Here is a 23374-nt window from a genome sequence, read left to right on the forward strand (position 1 = left end):
GGATGGCCTGAGGGGGACCCAGGACAGGTGTGACAGCAGACTGTGGTGAGGAGGAGGTCTGAGCTCGATGGACAGTTCTGGGTCCCGGGGGACATGTGGGGACCCTGGGTGCCTGGTCCTGAGGCTGTGCAGATCCCAGGGACAGGCCGGGGCCGGATGGGGCGTGGGAAGCAGGAGCAGGGTTGGGCCTGCCATCTCTGATCCTCCCACCCTGTCCTCCAGAGAGGGGGCTGGCTGTGCCTCAGGTTCCTGTCTGGGACACAGGGGATCCTCTAGTTGGGAGAGGTCTAGAAGCGTCCTCAGCTTGGCACACGCGTTGCGGTGTCAAACGGGGGCACTCAGGCAGTGGTGGCTCCAGCACACGCAGCTCCCACCTCATGCAGGAGCCGCGCTAGGACCCGGAGCCCGTGGAGGGGTCCCTGCCTCACGGGGCCTCAGCTCCTCCCTGCAAGTTCACAGCCACCCCCGTGGGGCCCTGTGGTTCCCTGGGCTCAAGGGCCCTGTAAAGGAGCAGGAATCAAATGTCCCGCCCTGTGGAGTGTCCCCTCCATCCCAAGTCTTTGCACACACGTGTGCGTGAGTGCATGCTCAGTGGCTTTGGTCCTCTAAGATGGTCCCCTGCTGGTCACACATGGCTGAGTGGCTGGAGTGCCACCTCCAGGCCGAGGGCCGGGTGTGTCTGCTGCCCCACCTCGGCTCCAGGCGTCACATGGGTTTGGTTCTTGGCAGGAAACAGGACCTCCCTCGGGCTCTCATTGCTGTCTGCCTGTCACGAGTGAGGCCCTCCCAGCATGGCCTCTGACGGCCCGCCTTGGCCTTCCAGAGCTGGTGCCCCATGTGCCCACCTGGGGAGGCTGAGCCCTGGGGGAGGGCAGCACCCGTTTGGCTGGCGGGGCTGTCATTCAGCGGCTTACGATGCCCTGGTCTCCTGCACCTGGGAGGCCCCAAAACCTCACTTTGGGGCACAAAGCCATTAGATCACGGGCCAGAGGCCACCCCCAGCTGGTGAGTGACCTAATTGGGATTTTTTTTTAATTGAGGTAAAATTCACATAACAGAAGATTAATCATTTAAAGCGCACAATTCAGTGGCATCTAGCACATTCACAGTGTTGTGCAACCATCACCTCTATCTAGTTCCGGAACATTCCCATCACCCCAAAAGGAGACCCCATCCCCATGAGCAGTCACTCTCCATCCCCCTCCTCCCCCAGCCCCAGGCCCTGGCACCCACTAGCCTGCTTTCTGTCTCTCTGGATTTGCTTGTTCTGGACATTTCCTGTAAATGGGATCACACACTGTGTGGCCTTTTGCATCTGGCTTCTCTCTCGCAGCATAAGGTTTTGAGGTTCGTCCACACTGTAGCATGAGTCAGGGCTTCGGTCCTCTTTATGGCTGAGTGCTATTCCACTGTGTGGATGGACCACATTCTGTTCATCCATCATCCGTTGATGGACGCTTCAGCTGTTCCCTGCTTTGGGCCACCGTGAATCATGCTGCTGAACCCTGTGTACAAGGATTTGCTTGAGCACCTATTTTCAATTCTTTCAGGTAGACAGGAACGGAATTGCTGGGTCAGATGATAATTCTAGTCCAGATCTGAGCCCGGGCCTGGCGCCAGAACCCACCCTGGAAGCTTTAGGAGCCACTCCGGTGGTCTCTGCACCTCCGACTTCTGACCTGGCAAGCCTCAGTTTCCCCCAGCAGCAGGCTCGGGGTGTCTCGAGCTCACTTCCTCCACTGAGCAGTCCCCTCCCAGTGCTCTGAGCTCCGGATGAGGCTGCCGCAAGGTTCCAGTTTCTGGGCGAGGACACAGGAAGGGGCCCAGGCCTGGCATGAGGGATGGGCGGGCCCCAATGAGGACACAGGAAGGGGCCCAGGCCTGGTGTGAGGGATGGGCGGGCCCCAATGAGGACACAGGAGGGGGCCCAGGCCTGGCGTGAGGGATGGGCGGGCCCCAGCCATTGGAGCGGCGTCTCATTCTGGCTCCTTCACGTGCCCGTGAACTCAGGAAACTCTGGGGGCCCCACGGAGCACTCAAGGGTCTTGAACTTCAGCCGAGGCGCTGACACTCGCAAGGGGAGAATCGGCCTCAACAGGCTCCGAAGTCTGAGTGTGTGCGGCAGCAGGTGCGCTCGCCACCGCGGCCTCAAGTGTCCCCAATCGATGCAGCGACATCTCCTGCAATGGCCCTCCACACCCACAGTGTCCATCCTGCACTCCTTCTGCGCTGACCTCTCCTAGCCGGAGGAGACGGGGCTGAGCGCCTCCATTTGACAGATGAGGAAACTGAGGCACCACCAGGACCGGCCTCCTTTTCCTCCTCGGGAAGAAACAGGGATGGAAGAGGAAGGGGTGGCTCAAACCACCGCCTGGCTCACCCCTGTGGACCCGGATCTCCTCCACCCCAGGCTCCCGATCCCAGTGCGTCAAGGCTGGAAACTTCTAGACAGTCAGACGCAGCACAGGGCAGGATTCGAATCTTCACCAACCCCAAGAATCTTCAAATCTGCCCCGCAACTTCCAGAACGTTTCCGAATGCCAGCCCGCGACATCCGACGTCAGTGGGCTCAGGACAGGTTTTCGGGTTCTGGAATCTTCGAACGCCCTACAGAGACCCGAAGAGCTACTGGGTTCCACCTGCCTCCCTGCCCCCTTCAATCATTTCTTGGTCGAACACACGTGGGACCGGCGCTGCGCAACGCCCTGTGCCGGCGCTGGGAAGGCGCTGCTTGCACATCTCCGGCCGCGGGGAGCTCACTCTCTGGCGGGGGCCCGGACCCAGGCGGGGGCGGCCGGCGCGGCCCGGAGAGGGGAAGAGGCGGGGCCGGGGAGGGAGGAAGGGAGGGGCCGGCGGGGGAGCTTCGGGCCACCTAGAAACGCTGCGGGCTGGGCGAGGGGCCGGGCGGGGCTCGCGCGCGGGTGAGCCTTCCTCTGCTGCCGGGCGAGAGGGCCGGGCCCTTGTCTGCGGGTGAGTGTCGGGGGCCCCTGAGGGTCTGGCGGCCCCCGTAGTGGTGGGGGGAGTCGGGGCTCCGGGGAAGCGCCTGCAAGTCCCTGGGGTCGGTCTCCACGGCGTTCACCCTGGAGACGCCGGAGGTCCTGGCGCCCCCGGTCTCAGTAACCGCGTTGCCCTCCCCCGTCGGAAATAGTAGCAGCCAGCGTCTCCGAGGCCGGCGAGGGCCGGCGGAGGAAAGCCCCCCACACGCCTGGAGGGTGGGCGGTGACCAAGGCCACCTGGGGGTCCGTCCTGGCACAGCAATGCGCACAGTGAGGTGACCCTGGACCCCTGGCCTCCTCCCAGGACAGGGCGGGATCGGAACCGAGGAATGAAGCGCGCTCTGGCCATTACTATTACTGTCGTCGTTATTGTTGAGATTGTTAGCGCTCTGATTGGGAGAGTCTGGGCAGGAACAGCACTCGGGTTCCCAGGTTGGTTTTATTATCGTTTCTTGAGGGAACCACCGCTGACTCCCCGCCTCTCCCCGTTGCTCTGCGAAGCGCCGCGCCAGCTGTCCGCCTAAGGACGCAGCTCCCGGCTTCCCCCGGGGGGGTCAGGTCCCTGCCCTCCAGCTCGTGGCTGTGTGGCTGGGGCAGGTTGCTCCTGGTCTCTGAGCACCTGTTTCCCCTCCATGAGACAGGACGGCACCCGGCTTCCGTGAGGGGGTGTTATGATGGGGGTTCTGGCCACTGCGGGCCCTCCAGCGAGTGACGTTAGACCTCTGAGCCTGTTTCTGTCTGTGGGCTGGGACTCCTGGGCGGGACTGTGGTGAAGGTGAAATAGTCGAGCAGCGCGGCCTCTCAGCGCTGCCGGGACGTCGGCCTCCGGTAACTGTGTTAATAGGAATCATCCTCCTCCTCACAGTTCTGTCCTCAGAGCTTTTCCAGGTTCTGGACCAACTTTCTCTCTGGGTCAGATTTTTTTCATGGCCGCTTACTTTTCAGATGGGGAAACCGAGGCTCCCCCGCTTGGGTCTCCTGTAGTCCAGATCTGGGATTCAGGGCCCAGGGGGAGCTGGCTGGATTTGGGGCCAGCCCTGCAGCCAACCATCCCTGCCACCGCCCTGTCACTTCCCAAGGCTGCTGCCGCGCCAGGCGGGCTGAGGAGCCCGGAGGAAGAGGTGTGGCCCCTGCGGCTGGCAGCGGGGCCCCGCTGGCGGAGCGGGGCAGCTCATGTTTGCGCAGCCCGGCCCGGACCCCTCCTTTCCCCTCTCCCTCACCCCCAGGGTGCAGCAATTCCTGACAGGTACTCTGGGTGTGGAGGAAACAAGAGGGTGCCTCAGAGCTTCTCTGCTCCAGGCCAGAGCTCAGGGAATCCAGACAAGCCTGCTTGGCCCAGGGACTCAGCCCAGGAGGAGGAGGTAAGGTGTCACCAGCCGGACTTCTCTTCCTGCCACCTGCCTCTAAGACCCAGAATGGGGCAACGACTTGTACCCCCAACCCCCATGAGCCAGGGAGAAGGCTCGTTGTGGGCTCTCCTCCTGATGAGAGTCTTGCTCAGCTTGATTGCCCCCCCATGATGGTGGTCTCACTACCAACATAGCAAACTAAAGGAAGCCCCACCAGGTGGTGGTTAAAGGAAGAGACTGGGCTCCCAGTTGACCTTCCTTGAATGAGTTCCTTGACCTCTCTGTGCCTCAGTTTCCCTAGCCGTAAAAGTGCAGGTGTGGAGTGTAGATGAGCAGAGGATGGAAAGGCCGCAGGCAGGACCTGGCAGGTAAACTCTCATCCCGACTATGCAGCTCGTTGTGTTCTCACTCATGACAGTCATCTTTGCATGAGACAAATCATGTGGTCAAGATTGTGGGTCTCTAAATACCAGGCCTGGAGGAGGGCCTTGGCCAGCCTGAAGGTGGGGGGTCCTTCAGGAGGCCTCAGTTCCCCCATCAGCCCTGGATCTTGGGAAGAGTTGGAGGGCGGACTGGAATGCACGGCCTGCCTCCCCCAGCCTCAGTTTCCCCGTCTAGGAAATGGGCCCAGGGATGCCCTTTGACACTCAGCTGGGGCAGGGCTGGCATTTAACCGGGGGCCTCCGTCCAGCCACAGGTCCCTTCCGGGACCGGTACCAGGAAGCCCGGGCAGTTTATTTGGTGGGGGAGGGCCAGCTCTTCAATGAGTCATTGTGACAGCCCTGGGACCTGCAAGCAGAGGACTGAAGGGGAAGTGTTACTCTGCCTCTGCCCAGCCCGCTTCCACGCCCAGGCGCTCCCGGTATGAGTGCCGGGCTTAGGTCTGCATGAAATCCACCCGCACACATGGTTTTCCTACAGCAGGGTATGGCCCTAATGAGCCTTCCTGAAGAATTATCTTGACTGGGCTTTTCCTTCTTTGTTTCTATTTACAGAAGCACCTTGTGCGTCTTGTAAAACGGGACTAGCCTCTTGTTACTGGGAGGCCAAGCTGGTACGAACCAGTGAGGTCCAGCAGGTCGGGGTTCAAGTCCCACCAACGCTCCTCTGCCTTGGTTGGCTGTGTGACCTCTGGTACATGGGTGCCCTCTCTGTGCCCAGCTCGCCCACCTGGGAACTGGAGCCAGGGGGCCCCCCGGGAGGCTCAGTGAAAATCGCAGGGCTCATCCTCAGGCCGGGGGCTCATACCCTCTTCTGCAGGTCCCCCAACTCCCGGGCTTGAGTCTGCATAACCCTGGAACTTACTCTACTCCAGAAAATTGTCTGGTTCACTGTCTCTCTGTCCCCCGTTAGCGCGTCAGCCCCTCGAGCAGGGCATTTCTCCCCGTCGTCTTGGCTGTGTGCCCAGAGCCTAGGCCCTTGCTCAGAGCAGTCAAGCGTGCGAGAGACCTGGCAGCTGGCGCCTTGATGATCTCACTGTGGCGCTGGGTGAATGTGTGACTGCCGGCAAGGCCACTGCTGGCCCTCCAGCCTTTCTCAGGACGCAGGGCGTTACGCACACGAATAGTGTTCTCCCGTCACCCCCTCTCACCTTGCCTTATGGCAGCCCCAGAATGTTCCACGCCCCCGTCGAATGCCAGCCAAGGGTTGGTGGGAAGGGCGGGAGCGGTGACCATGTGGTTGATGCTGATGTTCACGAGGATGCCGAGGCCGGGTGCCCAGCTCCTTGCGCCGGCTTCGCGGATGCGCAGTGGCTGGGTCAGGACGTGCCTCCTCAGGGGCCGCCACGGCCGCCTCCAGAGCACTGGCTTTCGCAGTCCTGCGGGCGAGGGGAGGGCGAGCCCTGGTTTCCCTGGTTTGGAGACAGACCCAGCAGCGGGTGGGTTGGGGTGCCCAGGCTGAGGGTCCCCAGGGCTGGTGGGGAGGGGCCTGGAGAGGGTCCCGGACTCGCTGTCTCTGCGCCTTGGCTTCCTCATCTGGAAAGTGGGAACGTTGATGTGAGGGGGCTTCCAGGGCAGTGTCAGGCAGGCCCCTCTGGTCTGGAAAGAGCACAGGGTGGAGGGCGGGGGGCACGTCCAGGCCCTGAGAGGCCGCCTGGGTCGTGTGACATCCTCAGGCCCCCGTGTGTCTCAGCCTTGCTGCCTCCCTGGCCTCCCGAGGGCCGATGACAAGAACAACTTGAGACAGAGGTGCCTGCAGCCACACGAGCCTGGGCCCCTGCCAGGCCTTGGCTGTCAGCTGGGGGTGTAGGCAGAGGGTGTGGGGCCGGAATTCTGTTCCCAACGGGGGTCACAGATTGATTCTGCTGAGTGGTCAGCCTTTTCTGTACATCTAGTGTCTCATTAATATTCAGCATGTTATTAATATTTATCACCATGTATATATGAGTCATGAATATTCAGTGATCTGTATCGTGGTGCCTCCGGACCGTTTAGAGCTTTGTTCATATTCGTTGTGATGATGTTACTATTCATTCATGCACCACGAATGTACCTTGCAGCCGTTGATTGCTACCTTATGACGATTGACTACTTCGTGGGTTATAAATCCTGGGCACCCCCTGCATATCCAGTGACTCATTAATATTCAGTAACCTCGCTAATGGTCGATGCTCCTGGCTCATTAAATCATCACGAATGTTCCTGTGCTGTGGATATTTGGCTCTTCAGCACATCAGGAGTATTTGGGTATTCAGTGCCTCTCAGTCCTGCCCCTCAGCTCCACGCAGGTGCCTGCTGACCGCATCGCCCGCGTCCTCCAAGGGCTGCCCGGCCCGGTGACCGGCAGCTGTTGCCTCCCGAGGGGTTGGGCTGAAAGGAGGCAGGAGGAAATGGCCGATTTGTGGGTCATCGTTAGTATCTCCCCCTCACGCAACAAACACCAGTGAGTGTCACGTGGGGACATAGCTGTTGGGGACAAGAGGCCCGGCCCCACCTCTGGGGCCCCAGGCTGGTTGGGGAGCAGCCAGGAGAGACGTGCGGGATCCCGGTGCACGCGGGTGGCGAGAGCTGCGCAGAGAAGCGGGTCAAGTGGGCGTTTCGGCTGGGGGTTGGGGCCTCTCTCGGGAGGGGACGTTGGGCTGCATGTAAAGATCAGGGAGAGCCGGGGAGGAACAGGAGTCCCAGGCAGAGGGAGTGGCAGGGACAAGGGGGTGGCATGGCCAAGCCTTGTGTTAGGAGCCGTGGAAAGGCTGGGGTGGCCGGAACGGACCAGCAGGGCAGAGATGGGGGGGCAGGACCGGGGCCGAGAGGTACCACATCTGGTACCACACCCCACGACGAGGCTCTTGGGTCTTGGCTGACAAGAACAGGTGACTCTGTGTGCGGTGGAGGAAGTGGGCTCTGAGTGATGGCAAAATGGCACCTGGGCAGGGAAGGCAGGCAGCCCTGAGCAGAATCTGCAGGGGAGCTAGGGAGGGTCCCGAGAGTCAGCCCACACGGCACTGCTGTGACTGTCCACGGTGACACTGTGTCCGGTCTGTAGGGTGGAGCGCAGAGGAGGTGCTGCCACGTGCAAGCACTAGACGGATATGCTGATCCATCCGATGTCTGGCAGGCCTTCCTGGTTCACCTGCCATTATAAACAAGGGCTCTGGCCCAGACACCACACCTGGGTCACCCGCTGCCCCATAACGTCCCCATGTGAAAGGCTCAGGGGCTTCTCACATTCTGTTCCCCCAGTCCTTCCTTGTCCATTCCCCACACCCAGGCTCTAAACACTGACAACTCCCTTCATCATATTTTTCTGAACCCACTCACTTGCCTACACTCTACCCGCCGGCCCTTGTCCAGACCCCCACATTCTTCCACCTGGTTGCCGCCTGGCCTCTGCTCCTGCCTTTATTGTCCCTTCTTCCTCAGTGGCCACAGGGGACTTGTTAAAAATATAAGCCAATCTTGGCCCTCCCCTGCTCACACACCCTCCATGGCTCCCCATTGCTCCTCACATGCAGCATAAGAGGTTCTTCATGGTCTGCCCCCTGTCGTTCCTGGCCCCCCGGCATGTCTGACAACCCTGCCAGCGTCTGCCTCCTCTCCCTCTGCTCCAGCCACTCTGGCCTCCTCTCTCTGCCTTCAGCTCCCTAAACTTGTGTCCATCTCAGGCCCTTTGCTCTTGCTGTGCCCTCTGCCGAGAATGCCCTTCCCTCCAGGGCTCTGCCCAGGTGATTTCCCATCATCCTTCAGGATGTCCCCGGGCGGGTCCAGTCCCCCCATGGACCCTCCCTTCTTATAGCAAATGCTTTTGTTTTCTTTGTTTGTTTTTTGAGGAAGATTGGACCTGAGCTAACATCTGTTGCCAATCTCCTTTTTTCTTTTTTCTCCCCAAAGCCCCGGTACATAGTTGTATATCCTTTTTTGTGTGTGAGGAAGATCAGCCCTGAGCTAACATCTGATGCCAATCCTCCTCCTTTTGCTGAGGAAGACTCGCCCTGGGCTAACATCCGTGCCCATCTTCCTCCACTTTATATGGGGCGCCGCCACAGCATGGCCTGACGAGGGGTGTGTCGGTGCACGCCCGGGATCTGAACCTGCGAAGCCCGGGCCTCCAAAGTGGAGTGCACACTTAACTGCTGCGCCACCGGGCCGGCCCCCATAGTTGTATTTCCTAGTTGTAGGTCCTTCTGGTTCTGTGTGGGACACCGCCTCAGCACAGCTTGATGAGCAGTGAGTAGGTCTGCCCCCAAGATCCGAACCAGCGAACCCCGGGCTGCCAAAGCGGAGTGTGCGAGCTTAACCACTACGCCACCAGGCCGGCCCCTGACCCTTCCTCCTAAAACAGCATTTGTCACAGTTGCCACTAAGCTAATCACTTCTTCACATGTTAATATGGTAAGAGAGGGGCTGGCGTGGCCATGGCTGCATCCCCAATGCCCTGCATACAGTAGGTGCTCAGTAGACACCCTGCGGCCGCGGGTCAGTGCAGCGGGTGGAAGGATTGGCCTCGTGCCTGGCGTGGGCCCACTTCCCGCCTGCACCTGGGGTGGCCCGGCTGTGGACACTGGCCCACCAGGGCCCCAGGTCTCTGCTCTGTCACGTATCTGGCGTGTGGTTCCTTGTGACGGATTCCGGAAGGCTCCGAGGTCTGGGCGGGGAAGCCCCTGGTGACCCCACCTGCCGGCGCTCTGGGCTCCAGCCCTGCTTCACGCTGAGCCTCGGGGCCCCATCTGGAAGCAGGGAATCTTGGGACACCGAAGGAGCCTCGACAGTGAGCCAAGGCCACCGAGGTGTCACCACACAGCCAGAGTGTGCCCAGCCCTTTGAGGCACAATCGCAGGGGACCCCATGGTGTGCAGGTGTGCAGGGCCTCAGTCCTCCCTTGGCCTAAAAGGAAACAGGCTCCAAACAGCAAGTCTTCCTTCCAGAGAGGAAGCGACTCACCAGGGTCCACTCAGAGCAAAGGAATCTGCTCTCTCTGCTCCTGCTGCACACCCTCCACGGCCCCCAGGGGACAGCCCCGCCTCTCAGCCTGGTGTTCAAGGTCTTTACGGGGTCTGGCCCCACCCTCTAGCCTCAGAAAGCACCATCTCTCCAAATTCCACTTTTCAGCAAGATAAACTACGATGCAGTTCCTTGAATGGGCCTTGTTTTCCTTCCCCTCCATGCTTTTGCATTTGCTCTTCCTCCATCTGACCTCCCCTTGGTAAACTCTTATGCATCCTTCAAAGCCTCAGCTTCAATATCCTTGTTCCTTCTTTTGGCCCAGCCCTGATCCCACAGATGTCTGGCTCTGTCTCCCCCAGATCGGGGCTTCTGATGGGCCAGGCCCACAGCTGAGGCTTCTCAGGTTCCCTATAACCTGTGTTGAATGACTGAACGGTTTTCATAGGTGTGTTTTGGATTAAGAGCTGCTGAGACCCTTCTCAGGGTTGGAGACCAGGAGACAAAGTGGGTTGTTGCTGCGGTAACGAGTGGCGCCCTCTGGGCCACCTTGGGCCACCTCCCTGAGCTCTGCTTCCCCCTCTATAAAATGGGGGTGGTGATTCCCCTGAGTTATTCAGGCCCCCGAATGCCTCAGAAAGTCCCGGCATTCTGTCTTACAGTGAAACCTGTAGGGTGGACAGCAGGGTCTTGGGTAGGGGCCAGGGAATCGGACACAGGCCTGAGAGGGGCGTCTCATCGACCAGCAAAGTCGATGGCCCCCGGACTTGCTGCTCAGTCTCTTGGAGGAAGCCCAAGACACCAAGAGGTGTCCCCTCCCTGGCAAAGCCGAGCTCCTCCAGCATCTCCCACAGCAAGTGTGGGGTTCCAGCCCCTTCGGACAGTAAGACCCCTCAGGACAGGATGATGACTACCTGTGGCAGAGTCCATGGGGGTGCCCGGCAAGATTTGCTGGGCCAGTGCGTCCTCGGCCCTCTCAAGCTCGCTGAAAGGGAGGCCTGGAGGTGCCTCCTCAGACTAGCCCGGATGTGGGATGTTGTGAGGATGGCAACATTTCCTGCTTGAGGTTTTAAGGGGCCATGAGTTAACAACGGGGGCCTTGGTGGGTGGAAAAGGGAAGGAATGTTGGGTGCATTAGTAGAGGTCTAACATAGGAGGAGGGAAAGCAAGCCTCCCTCCCCTGCCCCCAACTTGAGCTCTCAGACCCCAATCAGGAGCCTCCTAGGGGCTGGGAGAGTGAAATAGCTGTGGGATCCTTCCATTTAGAGAAACCACAGACCTGGGGGAAAAAGTTGGGAATGCAGGTAGCCAACAAAGGGTGTTTCATGTGCAAAGAGTTCTGATAAATAAACGAGAAAGAAAAATGCAATGGAAAAGATAGGCATTAATGGAACTGATTAAAACCAAATGGCCACCCCAAGAGGTTGCGTTTTGTCCTGACACCCTGATCCCGGTAATATGAGCCATGTATTGTTTTACCACTTCTCACGCCTTCCCCGCCCCCAGGCCCACGTTTGGCTGAGTTGTAAATGTTCGTATTTGCTGAAGGATCTTCCTTTCCTTTCGATCCCTTGTTTGGAACTTACAAAACACATTCTCAGTGAACTGATCCTTGGCCATTTAGGTTTGACTTTCCATTTAATAAAGGGAATATATATTATAATGGAATATATAAATATAAATCTCATAAATACTCCATATGATGAAGTTAGATAGGGGAGGAAGGACAATTCCTCTGCCCTCTAGGTCCTTCTGGCTGGTCTAAGAGTTAAATTGACATGAGACAGAATAACAGGAGAAAATCAAAGTTTAATAACATGTATACCTGGGAGAAAACCAGGAAACTTGAGTCACTTGCCAAAATGGCCAAGGCCGCCACTTGAAACACTGTCTTCAGCTAAAGACAAGGAGAATGTAGAGGGTTGTGGTTTGGGACTTCAAAGTGGGGGAAGGCAATTCCCGTGGAGACGGAAAAGCCAACGTTTGGAAGACAGATGTTTGCTGGGCCCTCTGCGGCTGGCGCCCCTGAGAGCCAGAACTCGGATCAGAGCGAGGGCTGGGCCCTCCCGTCCACGGCACTCGTTACCCTCGGTCCCTGCGGGCGGCCCCGCCTGGAACGTCTTCCCTCTGAAGCTGTTTTAGGCAGTTAGGGGGAAGGTCAAAGTCTCTTTCAGGGTCTTTTGTCCCTAAAAACAATCAAACCAAAGAAACACACTTTGGGGTGGCCACTTCTGCGCCCCCACCCGTGTCTAGGTTCCTTGTTCGTCCCTGACTGCCCTCTGGGAGCTGCTCCTGAGTTCTCCAGTCCAGGGTCCGGGCCGTGTGGACCAGGATTTCTCAACCTTGACGCTAGTGACATTTGGGCTGATTATCTTCTCTGGCGGGGCCTTTCCTGCACCCTGCAGGATGTTAGTTTGTGGCCTCCGCCCTCTTAATGCTATTAGCAGTCTCGCGTCTCCACCCTGGCGGGTGGTGACACCAGAAATGTCTGCAGACCAGCGCGTGTCGCCTGGGGGCAGAACCGCCTCCGTTTGAAAATCCTCATTTAGACTCAAAACTGCATCTGGGGCCTGGGTGAATGACCCTCTCGGTTCTCACAGGTCCTGAACGCAGGTGTCCCTTGCCCCGGGCTGGGTTCCCAAGCGCACCCCTGTCCTCCAGCGTCTGTCCGTGGACTTCCGGCTGCCAGTGTGGCCCAGGAGAGGGCTGCGGCCTCCTTCAGTCTGACTTTCTTTTTGAGGACTTGCTTCTTCTCCTGCAGCTCACACGTTTTTTCCCATCCTTGGAGCTCCGGATCTGCCAGGTTGGCCCGGAACGCTCCTTTCTTGTCGTCCACCCTGGACTCGGGCGTCTGCAGCTCAGGAAGATGTCCTTCTAAGAGTCAGTGCCTCCTTGCGCCATATTTGTCAGCTCACAGTCTCATCCCAAGATGAGTTGCCTTTTTGAGTCTCCCAGACCTGCCCTCCAGCACCCCAGGCCGGCAGCCCCTCCCAGGCTGCCACAGCAACAACACAGGCTCTGCCTACCCACCCCACCCCCCCACACCAGCCCCTGCCACAGGCAGGTCCCGCAGCAGCTGCTGGGGCTCCGCCAGCCAGCTCATTCCCGCCTCAGGGCCTTTGCACCTGCTGTTCCCTCCTCTCCGACCTTTCCCCCAGACCTCAGCCGTGCCCGCTCCTCCGTGTGTTCACATCCCAGCCTGACTGTCATCCAGACCCCATCTCCTCCTGTGGCCTTCATCGCCTCGTACCATTTCATGAGGCTTCTCTTCAGTGTGTGTTCCCCTTCGAGAGTCTGAGTTCCATAGTGGCAGGGACGTTTGGGACCCTGCAGCTGGTCACCATCGTGTCCCCCGCTCCCAGGGGGTGCCTGGCGCACGGGAGAAGCACAGTATAAATGTATGAATTCATTCTGAGAGTCAGAATGTGTTCAGGTGCGGTCCAGCATCCATCATTCATGATTAATTCAGCACGCACTTCCTGAAGACCTGCCGTGCGCCCAGTGCAGGCCCGGGGCTGGGATAAAATGATGACTAAGACGGGCTGCGTGGAGCGCGTGGGGGAGGGGCGAGAAATAATACATTTTAAAAGTTCTGTTGTGTATTTGAGGTAGTGAAAAATGCTGTGGAAGCAAGAAAAAATAGAACACAATGGGCAGTCAAAGCTGCCAGCGGGGCAGGTGTCCTGAGGAGACCTCCCTGAGAAGGCGACGTTTAAAGAGCAAGGACATGAGAGGGGTGAGGGAGGGACCTTTGTGGAAATGTGGGGAATCAGGCAGAGGGAACAGCCTGTGCAAAGGTCCTGAGGCAGGACCATGCCCAGCATGCTTGAGGCTAAAATCCCCCAAACAACATTCTTACATAGGGTTAATTCCCTCCATTTTACATTGAGGCTCAGAGAGCTCAAGCATCTTTCCCAAGGTCACACAGCAGAACCTGTGGGGTGGGATCTGAGCCCCATTTTGGGGAGACATCTGGCTGGAGAGGCCTTGGCCAGGCAGTGCGCAGAGACAGGGTCGGGCACGTTGGGGAGATGGCCTCGTGGATCAGGGAGGGAGGCCCTGTACCCGGCTCCCACACCTGTTGGCGGCTCTAGGTGGAGACGGGAAGCCATTCTCTTCCTTGCTCCCAGGCAGTAGCTGGGTGGGGTCTCTCTGGGCTGGGGGGCCCTCCCAGAACCCACTGACTGCCACACACTGTTCCAGGTGCCACTGGGGAGACCAAGGAGAGCCCAGACCAGCACAGACACCCTGAGGGGGCCTGAGGTAAGTGCAGAATATTCATTCAACAAACACTCATTGAGTGCCCACATAGGTGCCAGGGGCTGGGAGCTCCCTTCCTGCCTGCACAGCCCTGTGAGTTGAGGATTGCTCAGCCACCTCTTTTATAGCTGAGGACTCTGAGGCCCAGGTATGGAGGGCACACAGCCAGGAAGTGGTGGAATTCGGATTTAAAGCCTGGAGTTGGGCTCCAGAGTCTGCAGCTCTCTGGGGTGAGCCAATAAGTGTGTGCTGAATGCGTAAGTCCTGCTTTGAGTCTAATCCAGCTCTTTGATACTGCACTAGAAAATAGATCCTCAAATTTAGGGCTGGAAAACAGAACAGATGCCACCTTTCCAGATAAAAGGACATTGAAGGAGTCCAGGGAAGCCTGGGAAAGGGACGTGGACAGAAGTCTAAGGGCTCTGCCTAGATCTGGGGAGGAGGGGGAGATTCCAGGAGGAGGGGACATTAGAGCTGGGGTTTTGAAGGATGAATAAGAATTTGCCAGAGAGAAACTTAATGAGTTTACTTTTATTCATAAATTTATTCATTCAAATACTCCCGGCTTCCCCCATACATCTGCCTCACGCTGGGTGATGCCAGGACCTCCAAGAAGCCCCAGTCTTGGGAAGACAAAGCCAGACATAGACACCCCCATAGGATCAGGACTGGGCCAGAAGGGGGGATACGGCTAGAGGTGAGAAACAGAGAACCAGGACTCTTCCCGAGGAGTCAGGGGACTTCCCAGAGAACAGACCATTTGAGATGGGTTTTAAAGGACGAAGGAAGGTAGCTTTGTTGGAGACATGCTGGGCCTCAGGGGTCTGTGAGAAGCCGGGTGCCATGCTCTGGTCACAGGACCATTAAAAATAGTTAAGAAGAATAGGTGATGGTTGCACCAGAATCCCAGCTCAGAGCTTCCTGGAGGTGCAGGTGAAAAGGGAAGCAGGGTGAATCCCAGCAGCTCTCAGCTGATGGAAAAGGAGTTCTCTGCCTCCCTCAGGGAGGCTCCCGGGCCGTCCCTGAGGCAGGGACATGAGGAGGACCAGGTTGGATGTGGGGGTGGGGTCTGGGCACACTCGGAGTCTGGGCATCTCGCGCTGTTTTCTCTGTAACTGTTTAATCCCCAGCAGGGCCTGGGCAACTGTGGGAGCCACCACGGTGGGGGGAGGGGGCGGGGAGTGGGGGTGACTTTCAGTACTCTACCAACCTCGGCGACTGCACGGCTGCGGCCGGTTGCGGGGCCCCCGGGAGCCGGGGACGCGCTCGGCCGGGCGGGGGTCTTCAGGGAGTGTGCTTCTCCGCAGGAGCCGCCCAGGGGTCTCTCCGGTCCGTCCCAAGCCCGTGCCAAGCAGGATGAGGTTTCCGCGGCCCCCGCGGACAGAGGTGGCCCTGGCGGCGGGCCTGGGCAGCCTCGCCCTCCTCGTCGTCTGCGGTCTGCGCGGGTCGCCGGCCCCCTGCCGCAGCCCGCAGCGGCCCCCGGGCACTCCCGCGCCTGCGGCCTGGCCCTCCCTGCCGCCGCGGCCGCCGCCCGCGCCCTGCCGGGCCAACGCCTCGGTGGCCGCGCTGCCGGCCTTCGGGGGGCAGCCGCGGCACGTGCGCGACTTCCTGCTGTACAAGCACTGCCGCGACTTCCCGCTGCTGCAGGACGCGCCGCGCGACAAGTGCGCGCCGCCCGTCTTCCTGCTGCTGGTCATCAAGTCCTCGCCGCGCAACTATGAGCGCCGCGACCTGCTGCGCCGCACCTGGGGCCGCGAGCGCCAGGTGAGGGGCGCCGCGCTGCGCCGCCTCTTCCTGGTGGGGACCGCGCCCGACCCGCTGGAGGCCCACAAGGTCAACCGGCTGCTGGCCATGGAGGCGCGCGCGCACGGCGACATCCTGCAGTGGGACTTCCACGACTCCTTCTTCAACCTCACGCTCAAGCAGGTGGGCCGGCCGGGCCCCCCCCCACCACTGTCCCCACCTGCTCTGCCGCCTTCTTCCCCTGGGGAGGCCTGAGGCGACAAGCCTGGGTGGAATCCAGGCTCCGCTTCCTGCTTGCCGTTTGCCTTCGCTGATCCTCCCCTCTCTGTGCCTCAGTTTCCTCATCAGGGAAATGGGACATGAGTTGGACCCACTCGCCCCTGAGGGCTGCGGTGAGGGTTGCAGGGGATGGTGTTTATGGGCACCTGGAGCAGCGTCTCGTGCCCAAATAACCTTCGCAGTCGGGAGAGGGTGGAGGCACAGCACATGTCCTGTTTATTCGCTCTGGTTCTGTCTCTCCGTGAGGCCTGGGTCTGGGTGGTAGGGGCTCAGGAAAGACCTTTCTGATGGACAAGAACCGCGAGAGGTGGAGAGCATCCTGCCCGTGCGCAGACGAGGAACTGGAGGCTCCGGGGAGCCGCTCAGGTCGGGGCTGGAGCAGCGGGGTGTGGACCTGAGCTGGGGGCGCCCAGTGCAGGGTCCCCCTGGTCGCAGGCACAGACAGGCTTCTCTGTGACCTCGCTCTGGAGAGCCTCTCTTTTCTCCCCTGTACCCGGGTGGAACAGCGCGCCTGCCTCCCGGGTGGCGTTAGGGGTCGGAGGCGAGGCGCACACGGGACCCCGTGCCCGGCAGGGCAGACGCGCTGATGGTGGCGCCGGAGCGGAGGCAGGGCGAGGGCCAGAGCCGCTCGGCACGCCGTGTTCCTCAGGCGGGACGCGCAAGCAGAGGACAACCGCCAACCCGACGAGCGTGAACCCGGCACCTACGAAGCGTGGGCCCCCGCCGGGTGCCGGGTGCCGGGGGGCGGCAGGGGCAGACGCGGCCCCGCCCGGGGGCCCGGAGGCGGGGGCCGGCGTGAGGCAGCGGTCGCGGACGTGGCTGTGCGGCGGCAGCGCTCGGCCGGCCGAGTCGGGAGGGCTGGCGGTCAGCGTAGCGCGCGTCCCCAGCGCCTGTCGCGCCTTGCGGGATATCGTCTCGCGGGTCCCCGCGCTCAGGAGGCGGTCTGGAAGGCGGGGACGGGCGTGGAGAGGGGCGGCTGTCTGCTGAGGGCCCCGCGCCGTGCGGGGCCTCGAGCCCAGGCCGCCTGGCCGGGGCGCGCCCTCGCCGGGGCTCGCTGCGCCGGGGCGGCCGACGGGGCCCCGCGGCCGACCGCCTGTGCCCCTCGCCCGCAGGTGCTCTTCCTGCGCTGGCAGGAGACTCGGTGCCCCAACGCCAGCTTCCTGCTCAACGGGGACGATGACGTCTTTGCCCACACAGACAACATGGTCTCCTACCTGCGGGACCACAGCCCTGACCGCCACCTCTTCGTGGGGCACCTGATCCGCGACGTGGGCCCCATCCGTGACCCCTGGAGCAAGTACTACGTGCCCGAGGTGGTGACGCCGGAGGAGCGCTACCCGCCCTACTGCGGGGGCGGCGGCTTCCTCCTGTCGCGCTTCACGGCGGCCGCCCTGCGCCGGGCCGCGCGCCGCCGGGAGCTCTTCCCCATCGACGACGTCTTCCTGGGCATGTGCCTGCGGCAGGAGGGGCTGGCGCCCGCCTCGCACAGTGGCGTCCGCACGGCCGGCGTCGGCGCCCCCTCGGCTCGCTCGTCGTCCTTTGACCCCTGTTTCTACCGCGAGCTGCTGCTGGTGCACCGCTTCTTGCCCTACGAGATGCTGCTGATGTGGGACGCGCTGAGCCGGCCCAATCTCGCCTGCGGCAAGCGGACACAGGTCTACTGAGGGGGTGTCGGGGCCCCAGCCTCTAGGCTCCTGTCTCCGCCCCGGGAGGAGGCGGTAGTGTCTCCCCCCAGGAAGCTGAGACCTTTGTCCTCCTAAGTGGCCCAGGCATAGGGCAGTGCCAGGGAGAGTTTGATGACTGAATAGTCTGGCTGGTGAACTCCTACACATCCTTCAAAATCCACATGGTACTGCTTAGACCCTGTTCCATTGTCCTCCCCAGACTCAGCTGGAGGGACCCTCTCATTCCATGGCAGCTAATGGCAGAAGCACTTCTGCTAGGGTCCAGCTGCTCCTGGTACGTCCATCCCGTTTGAATCAAGGTCCCACTTCCCAGCTCTGACCTGGATCGTGGGCTGGGCTCTGCACAGTGTCTGGCCTCTCCTCGGTCGTGGACCTGCAGTGGTTGGATGGTAGGTGAGTTCCGGCCACGGGTCAAGGCCCTTTGGGAACTCCTGGGTCCACATGCAGCTGAAGCGAGAAGCATTTTTCAGCCGAGGAAAGAGGGGTTCTGTCCTCGACCCCTCCCCGGGTCTGGACCCCTCCCTGCTTGTGGTGTCAGGTGCCCTGATGGTGGGCACGTCGGGCGGAGGAGGGGGCCGCCAGCAGTCTCAGGCTCTGGGAGCTCAGGATCCCTGGCAGAGCCCAGCCCCGACACCTGCGCTCCCCAAGAATTCAGGGATCAGCCTGGGGCCAGAGGGGTCTTCACACACCCGAGGCCAGCACACTCACTCACCCGGTGCCCAGGGAAGGGGAGACTCAGGGCCTTGGGTGGCTCTGCGCGCTCGGGACCCAGGACAGCCCTCCAGTGTGTCTTTCAGGTTGAGGAGATCCAAGCAGATGGGTGACCCCCAGCCCTGCTGGGCTCAGACAGGTGTCTGCACTTGGGCTTCATAGGCATGGGGGCAGGGGCAGGGGCCCTCTGACGGCGAAGTCAGGACTGGGGAGTGGGTCCTCAGGGAATAAAATGTTTTGTGAAGACCTGGAGTCTGTTTTTTTTTAAGTGATTTATAGGTTTTAACTCAGACCAGTCTACATCCATCTGTAAAAGTTTCGTTTCCAGTAGGAAATATACACCGGTAAAAACAGCGTGGATGAGTGGGGGCTGCAGGAGTATCTGACCTCATCCTGCTCCTGCTCCTGCTCACACACCCTCTATGGCTCCCTATTGCCCTTAGCTCATATCCCCCAAGACTGATTCTCACTGCTGGCGTGACAGCAGCCTCAGGAGGGAGGCACAGGGCCACTCCTTCCGCATCCACCTACCCTCCGCTCTCTCCGCTGGCTCCCCTCCTCCCACTGGGACCACAGTTCTGCTGTCCTCTTGCTCCCTCCTTCTCGCCCTTCCAGTATTTCTTGTGCATTTACTGTGTGCTCTGTGCCCGTCCTGGACTCCTGCTCCCAGCCCCACGGGAAGGTCAGGGGCTACTGACCCACCTTAGAGCAAGGAAACCAACCTGTGAATGATCACGTAGGAAGTTTCCAGAAGTGGTCAGAGCTTTGAAGAGAATTGAAATGAGGCAACTGGACACAGCGATGAGGATGAGTATTCACCAGGCAGTCAGGGGGCTGGGACTGCAGAGGTGACATTGGAGCAGGGGCCTGAGGGAGGAGGACATGGCCTTGGGGAGAACCGGGAGAAGGGTGTTCCAGGCAGAGGTCACAGCATGTGCAAAGGCCCTGAGGTGGGTGATCTGGGAGCACTTGAGTTGCAGTGAAGAGGCCGTGGCTGGAGCTGGGTGAGTACAGAGGATATGGAGGAAGAGGGATATGGGGTCCTGGGGGCTAGCTACACGGGAGCTTGTGGACTGGGGTGAGGGGATAATGTTTTAAGGGTGGTGGCACCTTTGGAGCAAGGAAATGAGCTGATTGATTTCTAAGTTTTAAGAAGCCCTGTGGCTGCCGTGGGGACTGTTGGAAGGGAGCTGGAGGCCGAGGCAGCATCCCAGCAAGAGAAGGCAGGCCTGGGTGGGGTGGGGCTGCAGGGGTTTCTACCAGGTAGATCTGACCTGTCCTGCCCCTCTCACATGCCTTCTGTGGCTCCCTCTCACCCTCTGGAGAGAGTGCTGCTCCCCTGCTGTGCTGGCCCGAATAGTGGCCCCCAAAAGTGCACATCCGCCTGGAATCACAGAACGTGGCCTCGTTTGGCAGTAGTCTTCACAGATGTCATTAAGGTAGGGATGGGGATGGGATCCTCCTGGGTTAGGGTGTGCCCCAAATCCAAAGAGAGTGTCCTTGTAAGAGACAGGAGATTAGACACAGAGAACGCCGTGTGAAGAGGGAGGAGCGGTTGGAGTGATGCATTTATAAGCCAAAAAATGCCAAGGATTGCCGGCAGCCACCAAAATGTGGAGGGGGCAGGGGACAGATTTTTCCTCAGTGCCTCTCAAAGAGAACCACCCTGCCGACCCTTGACTCTGACTTCTGGCCTCTAGCACTGTGGGGGAATGAATTTCTACTATCTTAAGCCACTCAGTTTGTGGTCATTTGTTGCGGCAGCCTTAGCAATCGAATACACATGTGAACAGATCACATAGTCAAATGCTTATCATTTTTATGAGGGGGTCATATCATACAATCCCCATCCCAGGATGAAGGGAGGGTATAAGTGAGAAGAATGGTCAGGGTTGGATCCATAAATGTCCCTGGTGACTCATTCAGACACTCGTGTGCGTGTCCACCGTGAGCGGAGGTGAGGGGAGGTCCAGGCCTCCTGTGGCCTCAACAGAGCCCTGGGTTCACACCTGCACGTGGCCATCCCCTCCCTGGCTGGTATTGGCAAGCGGCCATCTCCCTAGGCTTCCGTTTCCCCACTTTATATCGTGCTGACGCTCGAATTGTTATCGAGTCCCTGGAAGTGTGGGCAGGGTCACAGCTGCCAGGGGACAATCCCACGGGAAGGCTGACCCAAGCGTGTCCCTTTTTCTTGAGAAAATGCAAAAAACTGCTCAGGATTCTGCAGCGCCTTATTTATTCTCTACTGGGAGACAGCACAAAGGTGCGCCACAAATGCAGGGAGGGCGGCGCCAGGCCCTCGGACGGGAGGACATCTGGCCCTCAGTGTCTGGCATCGCCATAAAACTGAGGGTGCCCCCACCAGGGGTGGGTTGTGGCTTTTGTCCTCAGTTGGCCCCACAGAGGACAAGTGGCCTGGGAGAGGTGGTGAGCTCCCTGTTCTAGAAGATAATCAACAGTGTCCCCCGGGACATGGGGCTTTACGGTGCCGCGTGGCTTCAGGAGCTCGCCAGACTAGACCCCTCTGGGCCCTGGGCTCCCCCGAGGCCACGCCCCAGGAGGGCTCAGTGGGGACAGAGGGTCAGCAGGTCCTGCCGGGTGCAGCCGCTGAGGCAGCAGTGGTGGGCAGGGTTGGTGGCAGCTGCCCGGCGGTGGTGGCGGTGGCGAGAGGCCTGAGATGGGGGCGGTGGGGCGAGTGCCAGCGAGGGGTCCCCGTCAGCCGGCAGCCCGTGGAGCAGATGTCGTCCCTCCAGCCACTGCAGCAGCTCACCTGGGGACAGAGCAGAGTCACGGATGGGGACCCAGAGAACCCCCATGCTGTGTGCACCTGCACGCTCACGTCCGGCTGAGTGACCCGCCAAACACTCATCATGTACTTATTAAAGCACTTACTGAGTGCCTGCTGTATGCTGAGCACAGATTTAATCCCTCATCCAGGCGCACACATTCCCAACCCATACTCACACTCAAGTCCCCAGCTGTGCACACTCCCATGTGAGCAGAAGACAGCAGTGGTGACGTGACACATACATGTGCACGTGTATGCAGGCAGTGGGCACACACAGGTACACCCTCAATACCCCATCCCAGTCCCCATCCCCATACACGCCTCTGCACACCCATCTGCACCTGTGTCACACAGACCATGCACGCAGGACACACATGTGACACACGTGCACACAAACCTGTTTCATACCCTCTGCACCAGGGCTGGGACTCGGGTGAGAGCGAGGTGCTGGCTTTGGTGCACAATTTAAAGGGGCGCCAAAAACCCAACAATCAAGATCAATCATATTTGTGTGTGTGTGTGTGAGGAGATCAGCCCTGTGCTAACATCTGCCAATCCTCCTCTTTTTGCTGAGGAAGACTGGCCCTGGGCTAATATCCATGCCCATCTTCCTCCACTTTACGTGGGACGCCGCCACAGCATGGCTTGACAAGCGGTGCGTCGGTGCACCCCCGGGATGCGAACCAGCGAACCCCAGGCCGCCGCAGCGGAGCGCGCGCACTTAACCGCTTGCGCCACTGGGCCGGCCCCAGGATCAATCATATTTTAATGCAATGTTTCTAAAAACCAAAATTAATAAAAATTCATGAGGATCAAAATACTGAAGTTGTAAATAAAGGCAGGGTCTGACCCTGCACTTGCAAGACTGCCTCGCTCTGCCTGATTCCCGCCGGGCAGGGGCCGCGTCCTCCGCGGATGCGCGCACACCCGCGCAGCGGCAGGTAGACCCTGGACGTGCGGGCATAGCCGCCCGCCGGCCCGGGACGCGCACTTGCCCCCCTAGAGACCCCGGGCGCGGTCCTCGCCCGCCTGCACTCACGGTCGCCGCCAGCCACGGGCCGCCCGTCCCCGGGGGACCAGCGCGGGCCCCCGCACACCCGCACCAGCGCGCGCACGAAGTGGTGGCCGCACAGCTTCTCGGGCGCCTCCGGGGCGGGCGCGCCCCCCAGCGCGAGCGCCAGGACCGGGCCCAGCAGCAGCAGCGCCCAGGCGCGCCGGCGGGGGTCCATGGCGGCGGGAGGCGCCCGGCCCCAGCTGGGACCCCCCTTATAGGCGCCCAGCCCGGGCCAGCTGGGGGCCTTGGAGGGGAACAGAGCGTTCCGCGGGATGGTCCAGGGAGAAGGTCAAGGGCCGGGTCAGGGCGAGTGCAGTGTAAAGCCCTGACGAGTGGGTTTCTCGTGCAACGCAGGTGCCTGACTGAAGCTTGGATCCCCCCGACACCGCTTCAAGGGTGGCAGCCGCCTCACACACGTCGCCAGCACACCGCTGGGTACCTGGGGCGGCTGGCCCACCCAGGCACCTCTCCGTTAGAGACCTTGCTAGATCTCAGTTATGACCATTCCGGCAGCTTGTTTCTTCTCTTCCCCTCACTTGATATTCCAGCTCATTCCTGCTCGCAATAAAGGGTGACCTCGACCCCAACAAAAGCAGAGCCTGAGGCCCATGTGCCCACTCTCTCTCTCCCCTTGACCTCACTGTGCAGCCCCAGGCGTGCCGTGTAATTCCCAGGCGTGCCGTGTAATTCCCAGGCGTGCCGTGTGGCCCCAGGCGTGCCGTGTAATTCCCAGGCGTGCCGTGTAATTCCCAGGCGTGCCGTGTAATTCCCAGGCGTGCCGTGTGGCCCCAGGCGTGCCGTGTAATTCCCAGGCGTGCCGTGTAATTCCCAGGCGTGCCGTGTGGCCCCAGGCGTGCCGTGTAATTCCCAGGCGTGCCGTGTGGCCCCAGGCGTGCCGTGTAATTCCCAGGCGTGCCGTGTAATTCCCAGGCGTGCCGTGTGGCCCCAGGCGTGCCGTGTAATTCCCAGGCGTGCCGTGTAATTCCCAGGCGTGCCGTGTGGCCCCAGGCGTGCCGTGTAATTCCCAGGCGTGCCGTGTAATTCCCAGGCGTGCCGTGTGGCCCCAGGCGTGCCGTGTAATTCCCAGGCGTGCCGTGTGGCCCCAGGCGTGCCGTGTAATTCCCAGGCGTG

At 60.4% G+C, this 23374-nt stretch overlaps 2 protein-coding genes across 3 annotated transcripts; one reads left to right on the top strand and one right to left on the bottom strand.

Annotated features, from left to right (window-relative positions):
• Window positions 1–2830: 2830 nt before the first annotated feature.
• B3GNT3 (UDP-GlcNAc:betaGal beta-1,3-N-acetylglucosaminyltransferase 3) lies at window positions 2831–18653 on the top strand. Of its 2 annotated transcripts, XM_058563710.1 has the most exons (5): window positions 2831–2970; window positions 4223–4357; window positions 13927–13986; window positions 15291–15909; window positions 17118–18653. In XM_058563710.1, the coding sequence occupies exons 4-5, from the start codon at window positions 15340–15342 to the stop codon at window positions 17667–17669; spliced, it is 1122 nt and encodes a 373-aa protein (XP_058419693.1). In that variant the 5' UTR covers window positions 2831–2970; window positions 4223–4357; window positions 13927–13986; window positions 15291–15339; the 3' UTR covers window positions 17670–18653. The 2 variants fall into 2 exon arrangements, with proteins under 2 accessions (XP_058419693.1, XP_058419692.1); XM_058563709.1 differs by lacking the exon at window positions 4223–4357 and having other exon boundaries at window positions 2841–2970.
• Window positions 18654–20891: 2238 nt separating this feature from the next.
• Window positions 20892–22418, bottom strand: INSL3 (insulin like 3). The gene is made up of 2 exons (XM_058563711.1): window positions 22229–22418; window positions 20892–21171 (listed from the first exon to the last, which is right to left on the bottom strand). Exons 1-2 carry the CDS (start codon window positions 22416–22418, stop codon window positions 20966–20968), a joined length of 396 nt encoding a protein of 131 aa, XP_058419694.1. The 3' UTR covers window positions 20892–20965.
• Between the last annotated feature and the right edge of the window lie 956 nt (window positions 22419–23374).

Source organism: Diceros bicornis, chromosome 20, assembly GCF_020826845.1.
Source record: "Diceros bicornis minor isolate mBicDic1 chromosome 20, mDicBic1.mat.cur, whole genome shotgun sequence".
NCBI lineage: Eukaryota > Metazoa > Chordata > Mammalia > Perissodactyla > Rhinocerotidae > Diceros > Diceros bicornis.